General features: G+C 42.5%; 1 protein-coding gene across 1 annotated transcript; it reads right to left on the reverse strand.

The window, feature by feature from the left end:
• Window positions 1-10,780: 10,780 nt before the first annotated feature.
• On the reverse strand, window positions 10,781-12,142 carry LOC145348495 (muscarinic acetylcholine receptor M2-like). The gene has a single exon (XM_080196682.1). It carries the CDS (start codon window positions 12,140-12,142, stop codon window positions 10,781-10,783), a length of 1,362 nt encoding a protein of 453 aa, XP_080052808.1.
• Window positions 12,143-22,413: the final 10,271 nt, after the last annotated feature.

Genomic DNA, 22,413 nt, shown 5'->3' on the forward strand with positions numbered 1-22,413 from the left:
TGAAGCCCAGTCCATCACGCAAACCAACCTCCCACCTAGTAACTCCGTCTATATTTCCGGCTGCCTTGGAAAAGCGGCCAGCGTAATCAAGGACCCCACGTACCACGGACATACTCTCTTCCACCATTTTCAGTCGGGAAAACGATGCAAATGTACGAAAAAGTCAAGAACAGCTTTTTCCCTGCTGCCATCAGAATTTGCATGGACCTATCTTATGTTAAGTTGATATTTCTCTGCACCATATCTACGGCTGTAACACTACATTCTGCACTGTCTCCTTTCCTTCTCTTTAAACGGTATGCTTTGTCTGTCTAGCGTTCAAGAAACAGTACTTTTCACTGTATACTAATACATGTGACAAGAATAAATCAAATCAGATCAAATCAAATCATCCGGCAGCTTTGAATTTCACCTGTTTCACAGATATAGTGCAATGTAACAGCTGAAGTGAGGGTGACAATAGGTTTGCGGAAAAGGAAAGTGCTTTCAGTGCACTGTCCTTTGAATCGCATGTCCTTATCTTCCGTCTTATTTAACATCCACTGTACATTCTCCAACAGCATCCTATACAAGCATACCAAGTACAACGCTGCCCTTTCGCCACTTCCCTTCCCATTGTCTGCAGACCCAAGCACTCCTTCCAGAAGCAACGGTTTACTGGTACATCTTCCAATTCTGGCACAGCTTTTACTGCTCACAAATAAGTGTCCTCTATATTGGAGATGCTGAGTGAAAAATTACGAGGTCATTACAATTGCAAATTAAGGAGAGTGATTACTATCCAGAGCACTGGAGTAATATCTAATATCAGAAGACAAATTGTACTTTTTGCAGAACATTGATAATATTACACCTATCGCATTGATCTCCATAGTACAAGAAGATATTAAGGAATTCAAGATGGTTGAACATATTTTACAATGATAATATCAGTATATGCCAGATTATGACTAGCTGGGAGGGAGGAACAGGTTGGGCATCTTTTCCTTCGTAAAAGGAAATCTGAGGCTGTAAATTCGGTTGCGTTAGAGCGTGAACATAGAGACGATGGTTCCAGTTCGTGAGGTCTCTAAAATGAAAAAAGTCCGTTTAATCGCTAATGAGACCAAATCAGAACTCAGGAGAAATATCTCAAATCAGAGAGATTGAATGTGGAACTCAGTATAACGCAGAGCAGGTGTGATGACTACAACACATTTATTTGAATCCATGAGGTACAAAGCAGCAGAGTGCCACAGAAGGACCACATTGGAACAATTAAATAAATGGAAGATGAAAGCGACCTGGTGAGGAGAAATGCACTCGTTGTAAGGGGCAGACGGAAGCGCACCTTTACACTAAAGAAGAACATGTTTAATGCAAAAGTAAATGGAAAAATGTAACATGTTACAATTGCAACAAAGTTGCATACACGAAGTCGAATCGCTGGAAGTTTGTTGGGAGTCTGATTGCACTGAAAAGTTCTAAACCAAAGGTGAACGGAAAAAGTTGGGACATAGGAGGTGGAATTGTTGGAAGCTAAATGGGAGCTCGGTTGCACTGAAATGTTCTAAAACAAAGGTGAAGGGCAGATGATGATAGGTTATCATTGCAACAAGATTATTGAATTATTGGAAGTTAAACGGGACACAGGTTGCACATAAAAAACCTAAGAGTTCTGTAAATGTGCTTTGGCCTCTGTCTCAAGAGAGGACAAGTGCAGAGCGTTCGTACAGGTTCACAGCGAACAATTCGAATTAGCTAGAGAGATGGATAGAGAGATTAATCTACACCGGAAAATTCGGCGGACAGGCTACATAGATGTTCAAAATTTTCATATCTGTGGGGAAATTGTATAACTCTTGTGTTTCTGGACAAGAAACACAATCTGTCGGCATTTTGAGAGGTACGGTTAGCAGTTACAAATATTATGGGCTAGTGCCATCTGTTGTCCAGAAGGGTTATTGCAGGTTGATGTTCCGTTTCTCCACAGATTCAATTTGAAACTTAATTTGAAAATTGGGGAGGCAAATACTGGTGTGATAGAGAAATTGTCCATTACAGGAGCTCAAATCATTTTTGGAAATGATACAGTTACATCTTAACTGTATTGTTTGCTGGAGCAGACGAGTGAAGGAGCAGAGAGAGAGATAAGATTTTTACCTGTTTAAATAAGTTTAAAGCACTTTGTTCTTTGAAGAACTGTTTAAAGCATTTATTTATTGTATTTACTGCTTTAAGAATTCTGAGGGAGTGGTTAGAAGGAGTTGTGGTCCAGCCAGCTTTAAATCAGCGCCAGGTTTAAAAGGAGGCCTGGTGTAGACAGCGGGCAGCGTCTGAGCGGGCAGTGGAGTGAGAGGGAAGCAGAGTGAGCAATTAGGGCTTAATATCAAAAAGGGCTGGAGAGAAAAAGGGCCAGGTCAGTTCGTGTGGAAATTTTCAAAATTACTGCAGTGAATAATGGAGGGGCATGTGATGTGTGGTTTCTGTATGATGTGGGAACTGGTGGACCCCAGGGTCCTCCCCAGTGACCATGCCTGCAGTAAGTGCAGGTTGCTGGAGGAGCTCCAGCTCAAGGTAGATGAGCTGGCCTCTGAGCTACGGACGCTGAGGCTCATCAGGGGGAGAGAGGGTGCCATTGTCAATGGGGTGCAAGTAACATCCACCCCCCCTGGACTGGCTAACTCTAAGGGTCAGGGACAAGAGGGGGCTGCTGGGAGGAGGAAGGGGGGTGAGGAGCGGAGGACTCAGCCTCTTAATCTGCATAACAGGTTTGAGGTTCTTGCTTCCAGGCTGGACGAGAACGAAGCAGGTGAGGTTGGTGAGCAAACTGCACATGGTACAGTGATGCAGCAGGACATAGGCAAACAGAGGGGGAAAAGGAACGTAGTAGTGATTGGGGATAGTGGGGTGAAGGGTATTGACACTGTCCTTTGTCACAATGACAAAGTGCACAGAAGGGTGTGTTGTCTGCCTGGTGCTCGGGTCCGGGATGTCGCAGCTGGGCTGCAGAGTAACCTGGAGTGGGAGGGTGAGAATCCGGTCGTTGTGGTACATGTGGGTGCCAACGACGTAGGCAAAATGCGAACTGAGGACCTGGGGAGGGAGTATGAAAAGCTGGGAATGGAATTAAAAAGTAGAACCGACAAGGTGGTTATCTCTGGGCTACTGCCTGAACCGAGTGCAGACGGGCATAGGGTTGACAGGATTAAGGAAGTGAATGGGTGGCTCAGAGATTGGTGTGGGAGGAATGGGTTTGAATTTATGGGGCATTGGCACCAGTATTGGGGTAGGTGGGACCTGTTCAGGCGGGATGGGGTTGGTCTGAACCGTGCTGGGACCAGAGTGCTGGCGAAACGAGTAAAGAGGACTGTAGACAGGGCCTTAAACTAATTAGGGGGGGGAGGGTGCGAGGGTAGGTGATGTTACGAGGTCTAAAGTTAAGGAGAGGGTACAGGTAAGGGAAGAGGCCGAGGATGTCCCAATAATAGAGGGAGTAGGGGGCGTGAGTATGGTTGGTGGCATTACGGCAAATAGGGTCCAGGTGAAGGCTGGGATGAAAGCGCTTTATCTGAATGCACGAAGCATTCGGAATAAAGTGGATGAGCTGGTGGTGCAGATCGACACAAATGGATATGATCTGGTGGCCATTACAGAGACGTGCTGCAGGGTGACAGGGACTGGGAGCTGAATGTACAGGGCTATCAAGTGTTTAGGAAGGATAGGCAGGAGGGAAAAGGGGGGGGGCGTAGCTCTGCTGATTAGGGATAGCATCACGGTGGTAGCAAGGGATGATATTGGAGCCAAGGAGCAGAGGGTGGAATCGTTGTGGGTGGAGATAAGGAACAGCAAAGGGAGGAAGACGCTGGTGGGTGTCGTCTATAGGCCCCCGAATAATGATCTGGAGGTGGGGCGGGCTGTTAACGCGCAAATAAGTGCGGCGTGCAGGAATGGGACGGCCGTAGTTATGGGGGATTTCAATCTGCATATTGATTGGTCGACCCATGTTGGACGCGGGGGGCTCGAGGAAGAGTTCTTGGATTGCTGCCGGGATAGTTTCCTCGAACAGTGTGTGTTGGAGCCGACGAGGGAGCGAGCTATCTTGGATCTGGTGCTATGTAATGAGGCGGGTAGAATTAGGGACCTTGTGGTGAAGGATCCTCTTGGGGAGAGTGATCATTGTATGGTGGAGTTTCTGGTGCAGATGGAGGAGGAGAAAGTGGGTTCCCGGACACGCGTCCTCTGTTTGAATAGAGGGGAGTACGGTAGGATGAGAGAAGAATTGGCGAATGTGGACTGGGGGAGCGCGTTGGAGGGAGGGTCTGTTGAGGAGCAGTGAAGGATCTTTAAGGAGATCTTTCTTGGTGCTCAGCGGAAATTTATTCCGATGTTCAAAAAGGATAGTCGGAAGAGAGGTGATGAGCCGTGGATAACGAAGGAGGTGAAGGAAAGTGTTAAATTAAAAACGGAGGAATTTATAGTAGCTAAGAGTAGTGGGCGAGAAGAGGATTGGGAGAGGTTTAAATGTCAACAAAGATTGACAAAGAAGTTGATAAAGAAGGGTAGGAGAAACCATGAAGCTGGGCTAGCGCTTAATATAAAAAAGGATAGCAAGAGTTTTTATAAATATATAAAAAGGAAGAGGCTGGCTAGGGTGAATGTTGGTCCTTTAGAGGATGAGAAAGGGGACCTAGTGGTAGGGGATGAGGATATGGCTAAGGTATTGAATAACTTTTTTGTTTCTGTCTTCACGGAGGAGGATGTGAATAATTTGCCGGGTGTTAGCGATGGAATGGTGGTAGGAATGGAGGGTCTTAATGACATTACTGTTACTAGAGAGGCGGTGCTCGACAGACTGGAGGGGCTGATTGTGGACAAGTCCCCAGGACCGGATGGAATGCATCCGAGGGTTCTGAAAGAAATGGCGGAGGTGATAGTGGCTGCCTTGGTGGTTATTTTCCAGACGTCGCTGGATTCTGGGGAAGAGCCGGATGATTGGAAAACGGCTAATGTTACGCCGTTGTTTAAGAAGGGTGCCAGGCAAAAGGCGGGGAATTATAGGCCGGTTAGTTTAACGTCTGTGGTAGGTAAAATGTTAGAATCTGTCATTAAGGAGGAAATTGCGAGGCATCTTGAAGGGAATTGCTTGATAGAGCAGACGCAGTACGGTTTCATTAAAGGGAAGTCGTGTCTGACAAATTTACTGGAGTTCTATGAGGATGTGTCTAGGGCGGTGGATAGAGGAGAGCCAGTGGATGTGGTCTTTCTAGATTTTCAGAAGGCGTTTGACAAAGTACCTCACAAGAGGTTATTGCAGAAGGTCGAGGGACATGGAGTTGGGGGTAGGGTGTTAGCGTGGATAGAGGATTGGTTGTCAAATAGGAGGCAGAGAGTGGGGGTCAACGGGTGCTATTCGGATTGGCGGATGGTGACTAGTGGAGTGCCCCAGGGGTCGGTGCTGGGGCCTCAGCTTTTTACCATTTATATAGATGATCTGGAGGAGGGAACTGAGTGTAGGGTGTCGAAATTTGCTGATGACACTAAGATTGGGGGAACGGCAAATTGTGCGGAGGGTGTGGAGAGTCTGCAGAAGGATCTAGATAGGTTGGGCGAATGGGCCAGGAAATGGGAAATGGAATTTAATGTTGGCAAGTGTGAGGTGGTCCACTTTGGTAGGAAGAATGGTAGGAAGGACTATTACTTACGGGGCGAAAAACTGCAGCAGGCGACGGTGCAGAGGGACCTCGGGGTCCTTGTGCATGAGTCGCAAAAACCCAACTTGCAGGTGCAGCAGGTGGTCAGGAAGGCAAATGGGATGCTGGCCTTCATAGCGAGGGGGATTGCATATAAAAGTAGGGAGGTCTTGCTGCAGCTGTATAGGGCATTGGTGAGGCCGCAGCTGGAGTACTGTGTGCAGTTTTGGGCGCCGCACCTGCGCAAAGATATTTTGGCCTTGGAGGGAGTGCAGAGGAGGTTTACTAGGCTGATACCGGAGTTGAGGGGGTTGAGCTATGAGGAGAGGCTGAATAAACTGGGCTTGTACTCGTTAGAGTTTAGAAGAATGAGGGAAGATCTCATTGAGACGTATAAGATGATGAATGGGATGGATAGGATAGAGGTGGAGAGACTCTTCCCGCTCAAAAAAGACAGTAGGACTAGGGGGCACAGCCTCAAGATAAAAGGGGGACGGTTTAGAACGGAGTTGAGGAGGAACTTCTTCACTCAAAGGGTGGTGAATCTCTGGAATTCTATGCCCATTGAAGTGGTGGAGGCTGCCTCGCTAAATATTTTTAAGACGCGGGTTGATGGGTTTTTGATAAGAGAGGGGATTAAGGGTTATGGGGAGAAAGCGGGAAAGTGGAACTGAGCAGCGACAGATCAGCCATGATCTTATTGAATGGCGGGGCAGGCTCGAGGGGCTAGATGGCCTACTCCTGCTCCTATTTCTTATGTTCTTATGTTTTTTTTTTAAGCTTCTTTGTTTTATCTCGATATTCATCTGCAGTATCCTTCAATGAAGTGACAATTTTAAACCATCCATCTTTGTTAAAACGTCCTCTGCAGTGACCACCGTCTTTAACCTGCTTCCAATCCTGTTTTAACTCATATTTATTTCGCAACAGTTCCCTTCCCAATCTCTCACTCAACTGAGAGCTGATTTGCCTGTATCTGTTGATTAAGCTCTTCTTCTTAGTTTCTGAATCACATTCTCAGAATGCACAAGTTTCACTTTGTCCATTTGACCCATGTAAACATTACTCTATCAGCTCTCCAACCTTGATTTCCAGGTATTTGGGAGGAATTTCCGATCAACTGATATTTTTTCGCCCCCTGAACAGTCTGTAACTGAACGCATCGGAGTTCTTCCTCAAACACAGCAGTTTTTTCTCTTTCGTTTCTCTGTCAAAATAACTTTCTTTTGCCGAAGATAATCACAATCATGTTTTAGACTTGTTCTGCCTTTGCAATAAATTCAGGTTTTTTTTTCCATTTGCAGAACATTTCAACAACTTCTTGATTAATTGGCATCTCCAAAAGACTGAAAGTGAGAATTAGTATTTATTGACAATTGGTGATGTTAGTGGCAATGGCGAATGTATCCACAAGAGGCGAGTTCTTTATAGAATAAAGAAGAGGTGATTGTCCAAGAGTTAACCAAATTCTTTAAAATATTCCACTTGCAGAAGAAATACAATCTGATCAGGGTTGAAAATTCGCGTTGCATGTGCTTAAAGATGTGAGGCACAGCCTAGGAATAAAATAAATCAGTCCGTCAGCTTATCATCCTGAATCACATGCTGCTGTGGAATGATGGCAACAACCTTACAAACAAGAGGCTAGAGCGTACTTTCATGCTTGGAAATGGGAAGCTCTATCCTTGTTAATTTCTGCTACGGACCATGTGTCATAAGGACTCAGTTCTTTCGAGGCAATTTGTGGTTAAGAAATGCTCAGTCAAACGAATTCAGAATAAGTTATTGAAATTATTCTCCTGAATTATTGAATGAAATCAGGAAAAATATTAAGTAGGGTATGTGAGGGAGTCAGGAAGGATAGCATTTTAAGGCACCTCAATAAGGCAGATGCAGACGAAAATTCTTCGTCGATTTGTAGTTGGGGTGGGGGAGGGTAAGGGATGTTTGTATTGTTGCTCGTCTCACGTGAACAAATTGAAGGCAAGGTTTAGGGATCCTTATCAGATCGAAAATAAACATGACAACCTAAAATATGTGGTGAATACTCCATATTGGAGAAAGAGTCAGCGAGTGTGCTATATCAACATGCTCAAGTGGTAAATTACCAGGCGGGATGAACAGGAGCGGGTGTGAGTAAAGGAAGAGAAAACAGGGGGTATAATGTGCAATCCTTACACATGACTCTAGAGCCACAGCAATGTATTAGATTATGCATGACAGATTAAAGATTGTACTGATGACAACTGTTTTAACAATACCTGATTCAATGAACACATTCTAAAATGGTTGTTGGTACTAGTAATGTTGGTATTGTTTTGTTGCAGGAAGATAAAATGGGAATTGAGGAATCATTCGGATATTTTTCACAGGACGTGACAGTACACCAGAAGAAACATTCAACTGTGGAAAAGGAGACATTCAGCTTTTGAAGTCTGTATTGCAAACAACTCAGAGATGATTACCTAAAATGAGAACAGTTCTTTGAAGTTTCTGTGGACCTTTTGGGATACAAATGTATGACTCTTCCAGTGGAGATTGTAAATGCAAACATTCAACTTGAAAGTGATCCATGTAACTGAATGGGAGATATCATTACAGATGTGTTGTCAAGAATTTAAATTCAAAGGACTTGGATGTGGCTAACTGAAAAATTAACTAGAACTAACTTCATTCTTACTAAAGACTTCTGCACATTATCATGACTCATGCAAGTACATTATAATCTAATAGTTTTTGCATAGCTAAGTACAGTATGTAACAAGAAATAGGTAAATAAAATGAATACGTATTTAAAATATGACATTTCGTTCTTTTTCTAAGATAAATGTATTTTTTTAAAATTTCTTGTGATTGTGTTCCATGCCTAAGTAAAGCAAGTTGTGTGTGTGTGTGTGCGTGTGTGTGAGAGAGAGAGAGAAAAGCATTAGTCGATGGGGTGAAGTAACAAAAAAGATTGCCTGTGTGTTGTATGAGATGAAAGGTTAAGGTGTTAGAATTGTGGATTTGTAATGACAGGTTATGTTGTGTTTTAAGTACAAGTGAATAGGCTAGTTTGAAATTTGCATTGAGAGACAAGTGGTTAAACTGATTTTGGATTGGTAAATTCAAACAGGGAAATGCAGAAGTGTTGAGGAATATATGCATTCAACAGGAGTCCCATGAGTAAACAATGCATGGTATATTCAATTTTAGTGACTTGAAAGTAGAGACAAATCAGAGAACGTGATGTTGAGTTTGAAGGTGTGTTTAACAATGGAATCTGAGATGAAAGGGAGAAAATTATTTAAGAAAAAGGATGATTAACTGAGTCGAGTTGCTGTCTGGGAAAGTCCTGGAGAACAATCCATTTGTGTTGGAAGTTGAGATGCTGTGAAGGTTTTGAATTGGTGGCTGATTCTCCATGTTAAACACACAGGGTGTTTGCTTTGGGAAACTTTTTGTTTAAACTGTCTTATTTGAATGTGCATCTCACTTTATGATAAAAACATCTCCTATACGATGATCAAATAGTAATCCAGGTTTCAGGAGTTAAGAATTTCTTTTTCCTTCTGACTCACTCAGGGAAACACATTGAAACTAACAACGGCCTTTATAGCTGCATCGACACAATTTCATTTCACAAACATACATTTGGGTTTGGCCACAGAGTTTGCCTGAACATCTACTCCCCAGGGCATGAGCATTCTGCTGCCAATGGAGATTTCCAAGAGTTTATGGATCCTGATTAAGATGCTTTCATGTAAACGCTGGGGGTTGTTGTTTAGATCACATTAAACCGAATCCTGATCGTTCTAACTAATTTGAGGAGAGAGTCTAATATTGATACAAGTTAGTAATACATTAGGAGAACACATTTGATGTATTGGCGTCAAATTGAGCTACGTGATTGTGCATTATTCGACGATCGGGGGAACAGATCCACAGGTCTAAGTTGAATTGTACACTTACTATAAATCTGTTTTGGAAAATAATTGGTGTGTTTATGTAATTAGTCCTCAGAGGCAGAAGTTCTTTCACCATAATCTCTTTATTGTCAAGTCTGACAGAGGCATACAGAGTGCTTTCAGTTAGCTGTTCAACATCAGGAGTCCCAGAGGAACTGACACTCCTGGTCAAAGACGAAGCAGGGGGCTTCCTGGTTGGTCCATCAGCTCAGCCCTAAATCAGGAAGCACATATTCTTAACAGGCCAACCTCAATTGTCTGGTTAGAGCTGTTACAGTTTATATCTAATCAATTCAGGAAAAATAATAAAAATGGTGATGGATGTTATCCACTCAGGAAGCACTGTGTGTAAGCAGTTGGAGCCTCTTCATTTCTCTCACTAAAGCCATGTTTTTAACTAATATTCACCTAACCACAGTTAAATACAAAATTGTTTCTGCTGTACCGTTTGTGGGGACGGACTTGGAGTGTGCTTCCGCTGGGAGGGCAAATCAAAACTTATTCTGTTTGCATTAATCCATTCCATATCCTGGATATCTAATTTAACTATTCTCGCCCTTGCCCTGTCCATATATGACTCAATAGCGGCTACACTGCTTCACTTGTATTGTTATTGCGTTGTAAAGGAGAATATTTCTCATCAGTCGTACCGACGCTATGCCTTGTGGCCCTTAATTTTGGGAGAATCATTTTTCCTGCTCACTCATTAGTAAATTTTAAGAATCAGCACATCCTTCATTTATAATACAAACCCATTTGAAATAATTGAATTGTCTTTCCAATATTACACACTATAGATACCCACTTCATTCCTTCATGGAGTGTCACACCACAATTAGTTTCCTATCCACAATTGCCCTTCAACTGAATGGCTCGCTATGATGTTTCCAAGGGCAGTTTCAAGTCAAAAACATTCCTTTCTGCCTGGCCTAGCCAACATTGCTCATTACTCGTAAAATAATAAAAATCAATTAGCTGGTCGAGATTTCCTACCCAGCAACATAACCACCGTTGTTCCCCCTATGACCACCACTACCACTAACCCATCAATCTGAACCTTATTCTGATACAATGAAAACATTAAGTTCATGCATTTTAAACGTCTATTAAGAGAGTTGTCATCACTATGATGTATAAAGTGTTGGTAAAATTCGAGCGTGTTTATCTTATGGAACCAATGTTCTTGTATTGACACATGAGAAGATGCTTGAAGGTTTTCTTGAAGGTCGGATTACAGAGCGCGTAGCAAGCGGGGTTGACAGTGCTATTGATATAACAGAGCCAATATCCAATAGTCCAGACTGTGTCGGGGACACTGCTTGGACTTATGGTGTAAATGAGCACCATGACAAAGTATGGGCTCCAAGTGACGATATATGCCAAGAGAAGAGCCAGGACAGTTCTAGTTACCTTCTTCTCTCGGGACAGGGCTCCCTTACTCTTAGAAGCTGTGCTGGTAATCGAAATGATCTTCTCTGCTCTACTTTCGCTGTCATGTCCATTCTTACTGATGACATCTGGCACTGTTCTGACTGTGGTGGCACTGTCAGCACCATTTTCAGATTTGCCTATAGCTTTTATGGAAGAGAGTTTGGGGTTGTCCATTCTTAAATGGTTTGATGGGACCACACTGGGGTGAGGTAATTTACCAGGAGACGACGTCGCCACCTGGCCATCCTTACTAGTTAGTATTTCTCCAGTTATTTTGACATTTTGCTGTTTGTCATGTGACAAAAAAATAGTACCATCTAATGTGTTGTTTTGGTTCAGCTCCATTGTGCTGCCGTTCACTAGAGAGGGTGAAATGGCGCCCTTGCTGGATCCCGGCACCTTTTTATTCCCTTTCATTCGACTTTTGCTGGCTCGAGCTGTTTCCACAGAGACAACAATTATAATGAGTGTAGGGGCATAGAAAGTAGCTACAGCAGTGCCAAAGACGATGGCTGGATTGGAGAGGAACTGTGCATAACACTCGCTCTCACTAACTGTCCGTTCGCCTACGATGAACTGCCAGAAGAGAATAAGAGGAACCCAGATCGTAAATGGTACCACCCAAATTGCTGCAATCATCATCCCCGCCACCTTCACTGTTCTCTTCACGGGGTAGCTCAGGGGCCTGGTCACACAGAAATAGCGATCAAAGCTGATGGCTAGAAGGTTCGCGCAAGAGACATTGCTGACAAAATAATCCAGAGCAAGCCATAAGTCACATACCACTGGGCCCAATGGCCAGTAGCCCATTACAATGTAAGTGGTGTATAGGTTCATAGAGAACACACCAATAAACAAATCAGCGCAGGCCAAGCTGAAAAGGAAGTAACTGTTAATAGTTTGTAAATGTCTGTTTAGTTTGATAGAAACAATGACCAAAATGTTTCCAATAATTGTCACCAAGCTTAACACAGCTGTCACAGTCACAATAAGGACCACTTCAAACGTTTTGTGAGGACTCGCTCTTTCACCGTCAAACAATCCTGTTGGGTTGCTGAGAAATGAGTTGACTGCCGTTGAGTTTGCCATCATTTGCTTCTGATGTGTAGGTAGCACTGACAAGGCTAAAGTGCAGAAAATAAGAGAAAAAAATTGGGAATCATTTCACAGTGAATAGTCAACCAGCAACTCACTGACTTTCAACCAGCAAAACTATCTATTCTTACAAACTTCAATACTTTTAGCAGAAAGGGTTCAGTTTTAATTAGGAATAATCTCAAAGGTTGTCCATTGTACACTTACATAAGAACATAAGAAATAGGAACAGGAGTCGGCCATCTTGCCCCTCAAGCCGGCTCTGCCATTCAATAAGATCATGGCTGATGTGATAGTGGTTCAGTTCCACTTATCCACCTGCTCCCCTTATTGGTCAAAATTCCCTTAATTCCCTTATTGGTCAAAAATCTATTTGTCTGTGACTTAAACATGTTCCAAAGATTCATTACCCTCTGGGAGAAGAAGTTCCTCCTCAACTCTGTTCTATTGTTAAATTATTCTATTTAATTACAAGCTTATCCTTAATTATTTGTATGGAACTGAACACAGATGATGATGAGTGACTTTTCAAATACATCTAAGAACATAAGAACATAAGAAATAGGAGCAGGAGTAGGCCATCTAGCCCTTCGAGCCTGCCCCGCCATTCAATAAGATCATGGCTGATCTGTCGTGGCTCAGTTCCACTTTCCCGCCCTCTCCCCATAACCCTTAATCCCCTCTCTTATCAAAAACCCATCAACCCGCATCTTAAAAATATTTAGCGGGGCAGCCTCCACCACTTCAACGGGCAGAGAATTCCAGAGATTCACCACCCTTTGAGTGAAGAAGTTCCTCCTCAACTCCGTTCTAAACCGTCCCCCCTTTATCTTGAGGCTGTGCCCCCTAGTCCTACTGTCTTTTTTGAGCGGGAAGAGTCTCTCCACCTCTATCCTATCCATCCCATTCATCATCTTATACGTCTCAATGAGATCTCCCCTCATTCTTCTAAACTCTAACGAGTACAAGCCTAGTTTATTCAGCCTCTCCACATAGCTCAACCCCCTCAACTCCGGCATCAGCCTAGTAAACCTCCTCTGCACTCCCTCCAAGGCCAAAGTATCTTTGCGCAGGTGCGGCGCCCAAAACTGCACACAGTACTCCAGCTGCGGCCTCACCAATGCCCTATACAGCTGCAGCAAGACCTCCCTACTTTTATATTCAATCCCCCTCGCTATGAAGGCCAGCATCCCATTCGCCTTCCTGACCACTTCTGAAGGTTCATAGCTTCATCGCTCCAGAATAACTCGATTAAACATCTTTGAAAACTTAAATGTTCTGCATTTCTCCCAAGAGGGAGAGAGGAATCTGAACCTGAGTCACTTCATGTCGAAGTCATGTGTTTAAATGCAGAAATTCATGGTTTTTTAAGAATAAAGGCTTAAAACCAATTTTAATTACTCTAATTTCGATAGCCATTTAATTTGAAACTTGTATGAGGATTGTGCTGAGTATGTATATATATATATATATAAAATATGTGAGGATAACTTTTAAAGCAGAAATTTGAAGGCAAAAGTAGGAATGCAATACATCAGACTTGCTCACCAAATGGGGAAATCCATCACTTGTGCTCATGTGTGTAGATGATAACTTCCTCTGGTTTAACTCCTGTGCCTTTACTCAGCTATTCCAATTCACCTTTAATTATCCTGAATTCGTCCCTCAATCTCACTCATTTGTTTATCCTTTATGTAGATATTTAATTTCTCATATTGCCAATATGTCCTGAATGTTGAATCATTTGATCTGTGTCCTCGTTTATGGTAGCTAATAAACTTACCTCGTCGTTGACTCAAGAGAAGTTGTTTAAATTGACTCCGACTAAAAAGTAAATATATTTAGATTGTGAAAATGTATCTTGGGAACTGGATTATGAATAAGATGTGGCCTAGAAAAGGGTGTGGGGCTATGTGGGAGAGGGGATTCAATAAATAAGGGCAGCCAGAAAACTCCACCTCACCTGAGGGCATAAGGAAATCGAGCACAGTCCAGGAAGTTAACAAATTAGGAGATCTCATCTGCGACCAATTATAACAAAGTGCACTCAAAAATTTCAAGTATTAGCTTTGTAAACCTTCTCTACACCCTCTCTGATGCCTCTGTGTCACTTTTTTATAACATGGTCACCAGTTCTGCTTACAGTAGTGTGCAACTTTGTGCACTGAACTCTTAAATATATGTGTGGTCTTAACATGTTTGTTGCAGATTAAAAATAACTTCTCTACTTTTCAAATCTATCCCTCTACGAATAAACCCTTGTGCTTGCTTTGCCATGTTTTTATGGCAAGACAAGCAGGAGGCCACAGTGTATCTTTTAGTGATTGATGATTTGGAGCAAAACATCAATTTCTGCATCAATCCTACAGCGACTTGAAATTTCCAAGTAACGTGAGCTCGCTATTCCTCTAATGAAGTGTTCCACTGCACACTTCTTTCTGTCAGGCTTCATTTTTTCCATTATTTGCTGCTCTGAAAATTTAACAATATCCTTCTAAAATTTTTTGCAGTCTTCCCAACCATGACACCAAATGCCTACCCAATCTACCCACAAAAGTTGATTGCACATGGAATGGGTTGGACAATGATCTTGGAAATTCTTCAGTTCTTTTCATTATTTAATCAATTTAACAAGTTGAGTAAATGGATATTTGATCACATTCACCAACTGCTTTCTGAACTCAATTTGACTAACAGCGTAAATAAAAGGGTTTTTACAGCAATTCAGGAGCTGCAGCATGAATGCTATTATGCCAATAAATGTCGGCAAAAATCCAGATTCATACCCTCTGAACCACATTCCAGGCCATGTGTAATACGTTGCATACACTAACCATAAGAGGATGCAATCTGCAGAAAAGTAAGGCAGTAAAATAATACATTTTCTTTGACTCTCCCCCTGTGACATGCTGGGACTCTTGCCAGTGCTGTGATGCTCGAGTCTCCTACAGACTCTACTGGCCAAGAAAACATGTCTGAGAGTGAAATCATTAAGTAGCAGAATGAGAACAAGTGGGACAACCGGAATGAGAATGTAGTGGAGGAGCAGAAGTGTTGACCAGACTGGTGAGTCCAAAATGCTTCTTGGCACAAAACAAAAGGGGTCATTCCACAGCCGAAATCTATCTGAAAATATAAAATACCATGCGGTCTCCTTCAAACCATTCAGTAAAGTCACTGTTCCCAGAGCCAGCACTGCAGTTTTCTCGGTGCAATATTTCCTTCCCAGCTTCTGGCAAGAAATGGCCACAAATCGATCAAAGATGAAAATGATGGTAAACCAGATGGAACAGTCTGTGGCTGCACAAAGCAGGGCACTGAGGATATTACACTTTGGGATGGAGTACACAAAAAGTAATTCCTGCTGATGAACAAACGGAATACGCCTCATCATCAGATCGGTAATAATTATAATAACCAGTAGATTTGTTGCTGCCATGGCCACCAGGTAGCGGATCACAAAATTGGAGAGCCCACACCTCTCCCAGAAGAGGATCATAATTGTCACCACATTAACTGTGAGGAGGAGACATGAACAAGGACATCTTCCATCAGGTTGAAAGCACAGTCACCAGTTTCATTGAGTATTTCCTGACATATGGAAACATTTGTAGTTTCTTTAATGATATGTTAGTGTCTGGCCTCAGAGAGGTCTATATGATCTCATAGAGGTCTGTAAAATAATGAGCGGGCATGGATCAGGTAGTTAGTCGATGTAATCTCCCAAAGGTAGAGGAGTCTAAAATTAGAGGGCATAGGTTTGAGGTGAAGCGGGAGAGATACAAAAGGGTCCAGAGGGGCATTTGTTTTCTCACAGAGGGTGGTGAGTGTCTGGAACAAGCTATCAGGGGTAGGAGTTGAGGTGGGTATAGTGTTGTCTTTTAAAAAGCTTTAGATAATTACATGGGCAAGTTGAATAAAGAGGGATGTGGACCAAACACAGGCAATTGGAAATAGTTTAGTGGTTAACAAAAGAGGTGGCATGGACAAGTTGGGCCGAAGTGCCTGTTCCCATGCTGTAAATCCCCATGACTCTAAATGTTGAATTGGTTCTACTCTGTTCCATTTCACGCTACTACCGACTTACTTCTTTGCTACGTTTGTGAAAGGAGGAAGCATTCACACAAGATCAATTGGGAAAAACCTGAACATATTAAGAATAAAAGCTGAACAAAATGTGACCTGTCCTGATCACAGAACGTCTGCATGCTGCTCACGCTGAGGAAATTTCTGCATGTACAGATGATCTGCTCCAAGTGTACATGGGAATTCTATCCCATGCTCTGCGCACCTTGTCCTTCATAAATACAGCATTCATAAAGACAACATTCCTTGGTCATGATGCTGTATTTCAGTCTGTGAATGTGATTTAAGAGCACCCTAGTGGAAACAGTAAGCAAAAGCTGGCACTTTCTATCTTTGCCGACAGGTATCCTGCCTCTGCACAGTGAGCTCAGTTCATGCATTGAAAAAGTAGATGACAACTTGTTGATTAAATAAGACAGTAGACACGAAAGATCATCAGATCAACCTGTGGCACCAAGAGACTCAAAAGGAAAGATTGCGTCCTCAGAACATTGTTGAATGATAATGAGTCTCTGTAACTTGAACCTACCAAGAACAAAGGCATTTGCCTGCGACACAGGTTTCATATGAGGTGGGTGGGTGGGGAGGCCAAATAAAGCTGCCCTTTCTCGTAAATCAAACAAATAAGGGCCATTGATGTTGCTGTTTGCACTAGATGGACAATGGCCATATTACTATTGCCCTGTGATCCGGAGAGGTAGCCCATGCCTAGATAATAGCGGGTAGCCGAATCTCCTATTCAGGGATACTGACAAAAAGACCTGCAATCTCTTAGCATGAATGATGATTAGTGAGAATTTCTGGTTGGCAATCAATGGAAATGATCATAGCAGTTATAAGCAGGGTTTTACCGCCATGAAGTCATGGCGGTAAAATCACACGCAGCAATGGCAAGATTTTACCTTTATAGAATGAACGTGTTCACCATCAGAAAAGGTACAACAAGCGATCTGATGAAACCCTTGCCAATGTTCAGATGCTGCATTCGCATCATCTCTAACTGATGGAAGGATGCCAGCTCGATACAAACAGTGAACCGTACAATGACAGTGTTACTTGTTAAAGGCAGTGACTGTCATTGAATGAAAGCAATCATTAAAATGAATTTCATATTTCCATTGCAATATCACATGGAGAGAAACAGTTTGTAAAGGCCAGGTAAAAGCTGCTGCAGATCTAACCCTTTCCTCGTTCTGGTGAAAGTAGGTGAGTTTGCTGCAAATATGAAGTTGACAAGAAATGTTTACAGTAAAGGACAGGGCAACCTGATAGAAATTTGTCCATGAGGTTTGCTGAGAGATTCGCCCGCAGTTTATAATTCAATAAAGTCCAAACAGCAATTCGACAGGAGAGTTTTGGAATCACTGCAATCCATCAACTTACTTTCTCACACATTTCAATGCTTCTTCAAACAAAAAAACCATTTAGCGAAAAAAAAAACCACAGGGGATGCTCTAATCTGAAACAAATTCATAAAATGCTGGATAATCTCAGCAGGTCTGTCAGCATCTGGGCAGAGAGAGAGAGAATAGACTTACAGTTTCAAGTCCACATCACTGGAACTGTGAAGTGGGGTCACAGAGACTCGAAAAGTTAAATATTAACGAAATATTTATCTCCCCACAAATGCTACCAGTCCTGCTGAGCTTTCATCCAGCATAATCAGAAATGCTACAGAAAGTGAAACATCTGAAAGCACAGATATCAGATTGTAAGCTGGACTGCGGGACATGGATTCTGAGCTATCGGCACAAACCATGTCAACATTTATTTATGTTCTAGCAGAATCTGATTTCAGATTTCTATTCTGTATTAGAGATGAAGGATATGTTGAAAGTGACCGATACGCCATTCTTTAAGTTCAGAATGAAGCGAATATTGTGTAATAATAAAATCAAACCAAATGAAAACAACATCAAGAGCAAAACACAAGAATTGCACTGAACCTACCTCACAGCTGAATCTACTGATAAACAGGATGAGAAGATTAATGTAGTGGAACATGGAATATAGAATTAATAGCTAGGTATTGGGACTTACCAGGGATGCCAATGTCACCAAGGAGAGGATAGAAAATCTTTTCTACCCCAAGGACGAAGAAGGTTATCTTCTGCTGGTCCATTTCTATAGAGCCACTGATCCTTGTTACCATTAGATGTGAAACTCCCCCTGATATGAAGAGATAAAACACATTGGAAGCAGGCCTTTATGAATAGAAGGGTGAGATCTCCAGAGACTAAAAGGGGATCCATGGAGACTAATATTAATCATAGTCACTGAACAAACAAATTCATTGAATTCCTTCCAATCTGACACTTAGTGGCAGTGCATTTGTTTGACAATGTTTGAAATATGTTCCAGTGTCAAAGGACAAATAAAAGCACACACCTTGTGGCTAAATCTATTACTGTTGCAGCCTCGTGTCCTGTGCCTTGATGGTATGAAGCTAAAGGGTCAGCTGTAGGTAGTCATGGTCTATTTTCAAAATGCTTAAAATAGCACTGGAGTTTGTGATAAGATTAATACATATCTAAAAGAGAAAGTTGATTAAAATAGTCAGGATATGGAGATGCCAGCATTGGAGTGTGGGTGGGCACAGTAAGAAGTCTCACAACACCAGGTTCAAGTCCAACAGGTTTATTTGGTATCAGGAGCTTTTGGAGGGCTGCTCCTTCATCAGATGAATGGAGAATAGGTTCACAAACATGGTATATATAGGCAAAAACACAACTGCAAGATAATTACAGATTGGAATGTGAAGAATGTTTGGAATGCAGTCTTTATAGATAATCAAGTCTTTAAATTTAGAGACAGTACGAGTGGAGATAAGGATAATTACAGGTTGAAGAGGTGTGAATTGTCTCAAACCAGGACAGTTAGTAGGAGCTTGCAAGTCCAGGCCAAATGGTGGGGGTTACGTGTAGTGTGACATGAACATAAAATCTCAGTTGCAATCATCCTCACACGTGTGCAACTTGGCTATCAGTTTCTGCTTGGCTATTCTGTGCTTTCCTGTGCCTTGAAGGCCGCCTTGGAGAGTGCTTACCCAAATATCAGAGGCTGAATGTCCTTGGCTGTATAATTGTTCCCCGACTGGAAGGGGACACACATGTCTGGCGTTTGTTGTATGTTTCCGTTCATCCATTGTCCTAGCATCTGCATGTCCTCGTCGATGTACCACACCTTGGGACATCCATTCCTGCAGTGTATGAGGTAGACAACATTGGCTGAGTTGCATGAGTGTGTACCTTGTACCTGGTGATGGTGTTCTCATGTGTGATGGTGGTATCCATGTTGATGATTCGACACATCTTGCATAGGTTGTCATGGCAGGCTTGTGTGGTACCGTCCTGAAGGCTGGGTAATTTGCTGCGTACAATGATCTGTTTGTGGTTGGGCGATTGTTTGATGGAAAGTAGTAGGATTGGGCTTGGCCTTGGCGAGATGTTTGCCTTCATCGATGACATGTTAAAGGCTCTGAAGAAGATGTCATGGTTTCTCCACTCCGGGGAAGCACTGGATGTCAAAAGGTACTCTGTCAGTCATGTCCTGTGTTTGTCCTCCGAAGAGAAGGTATGATTTTTATGCTGTGGCACATCAAAACTGTCGATCGATGAGTTCAGTGCCATATCCTGTTCTTATGAGTGTTTCTTTCAGCTTCTTTTATATCTGTTGTGTTCCTCTTCATCTGAGCAGATCCTATATATGCAGAGTGCTTGTCCAGAGGGGATGGCTTCTTTAACGTGTTTAGAAGTGGAACATTGTGAAGTTATCGGTGCACTTGCAGTACGGTGAAGTCCTTGATGGAGATGAGTGTATCCAAGAATGCAACTGATTCTGGACAGTGATCCATGGTGAGTCTGATGGTGGCATGGAACTTGCTGATATCATCATGTAGTAATTTCAATGATTCTTTGCCGTGAGTCCAAAGGGAGAAAATGTCATCAATGTATCTGGTGTATAGCGACAGTTAAATATCCTGTGCTGTGAAGAGGTCTTGTTCGAATGTGTGCGTGAAGATGTTGGCCTGTTGAGGTTTGAATATTTGTCCCCGTGAGCAATTTGTGTGTCTGGATGAAGAACTGGTTGTCTAAGGTGAAGGTGTTATAGCCCAGGATGAAGTGGATGTGTTGTAGAATTGTGTGTGGAAATTGGTAGTTGTCAGTGTTGAGTCCTGAGGCTGTGCCAGCAATGCCTTCATCGTGGGGGATGCTGGTGTAGAGTGCCAAGATGTCCATTGTAACGAGGAGTGCTCCTTGTTCCACTGGACCATGGGTGCTGAATTTCAGAAATAAGCCCATAGTGTTGCGACAGAAGCTGGGAGTTTTTTGTTAACTTTGCAGATAGTATATGAAGTAGGAAAATGTGAAGTTATGCAATTTGTCAGAAAATATATAAGCTGAATATCAAGTAACAAGAGAACGATTGGAGAAAGCTGCAGCAAAGAGGGATTTGGATGTACTTGGGCATAAATCACAAAAAGCTAGCTTGCAAGTTCAGCATATAATAGAGAAATGAAATGGAAAGTTGGTATTTATGTCCACAGGATTGGAGTATAAAAAAGGAACGTTTTGTTCCAACTATACAAGACAATGTGATCTGTTTTGGTCTCAGGAATGACATAGTGGAGGGAGTCCAGAGGAAGTTCACTCAGTTGATCTGGGGTGTGGAGGGATTTTCTTATGAGCAAAGAATGAGTAGATTGGGCATATACTCACTGAAGTTCAGAAGAACGAGATGCGATCTTGTTGAGACCCATTGGGTTCTCTGGGGTTTGACAGGGAGGATACTGAGAGATTGTTTACCCTTGTGTGAGAGTCCAGGACCAGAGGTAATGGAATCAGAGTAAGGGGTTATTCATTTAAGACAGAGGTTAGGAGGAATTTCTCCTCTCGGGGACAGCAAATATGTACATTATTTTTACCACAGGAGGCTGTAGAGGTGGGGTCATTAAGTATGTTCCAGGCTGATATGGACAGATTTTTAATTATTGGAATAAGGGTGAGAAAGTGGAGGTGAGGATATCACGCCAGATCAGGAATGATCTCATTGAACGATAGAACAAACACGATAGGCTGAATGGCCTTCTTCTGCTCCAACATGGTATAGCCCAAGGCAACTCGCCACCACCTTCTCAAAGGAAATTATGACGGGCAGTAAATGCTGGTGTGGACAACGTCTACTTCCTTTGAATGAGTAAATATGTACTTTTTAAGAGAAATAAGGCAAGCTCATGAGAGAAAGTTAAATGAAAAGATGTACTAAAAAGCAGAGATGGGGCTGATTAAATGAGAGGACCCTCGTGAGGAGTATAAAACTAGCCCAAAATAGTCGGTTTGAATCGCCTGATATTCTTCTTAGTATCTACACAAAATATGGCCTCTACAGGTTCAGCTCTGCCTGCCTACCTATCAAAAAGGCAATGGCTTTGGAAGTTGCAGATGATTTCCCCCATTAAATGGCTGAGCTTTTTTTTTACAGCCGAGCACAAGCAAAATGCAACAAATCGCTGATCCTGCCCTGAAAGCAAATGTTAGAACGGCGGTCGAGAAAGAGAACCATGTCCGCTACACAAACGTTCACCCTCTGTGTCACTGGAGTGATTTCACAACTTGCCATACAGTACAACCCTAGTCCCTTTTGGAGTTAATTGAGAATAACCCCAGTTGAAACACTTTCAAACCTCAGGCACAGAAATCCAGCTCTCATCAGTGCTTAAATAGATGTGCAGAATTGCGAAGTCTTCCCCTTAATGGGAAACTAAGGCCAGTCGAGATTCTTGCCTTCCCTCGACAGCCTTTTTCAAATAAATAACGAACAACGAGCTTGTAATTTTCTAGGATATTATTGGTGTTTGGCTGACAGTTCTTCTGTAATGTCCTCCAACATTGTAGGGAGAGTGGAGTTGTGTTCTTCATTATTGGCAAAGAATGAGAGAATGTAGACAATTTAAAGTGTACAGCATTGTATTGATGAACTGAACATGCGTTCCAATTTCTAGATGGTGAGCATGAATCAATACTGCCTAAAAACCTAAAAAAAGGTTAATAAAGCCTTATGCAAGATTAAAATTTAATTGTGATGGAGAGAGTGAAATCCCACTCATGTTGAAGTAAGGTTATCTTAATCCTCAAATGAGATTCACTTTTTGTCAAAGTTCTTGTCCTCATACGCTTACAGTG

The sequence above is a fragment of the Carcharhinus amblyrhynchos genome, chromosome 9, assembly GCF_965287045.1.
Source record: "Carcharhinus amblyrhynchos chromosome 9, sCarAmb.v2.hapA, whole genome shotgun sequence".
In the NCBI taxonomy this organism is placed as follows: Eukaryota; Metazoa; Chordata; class Chondrichthyes; order Carcharhiniformes; family Carcharhinidae; genus Carcharhinus; species Carcharhinus amblyrhynchos.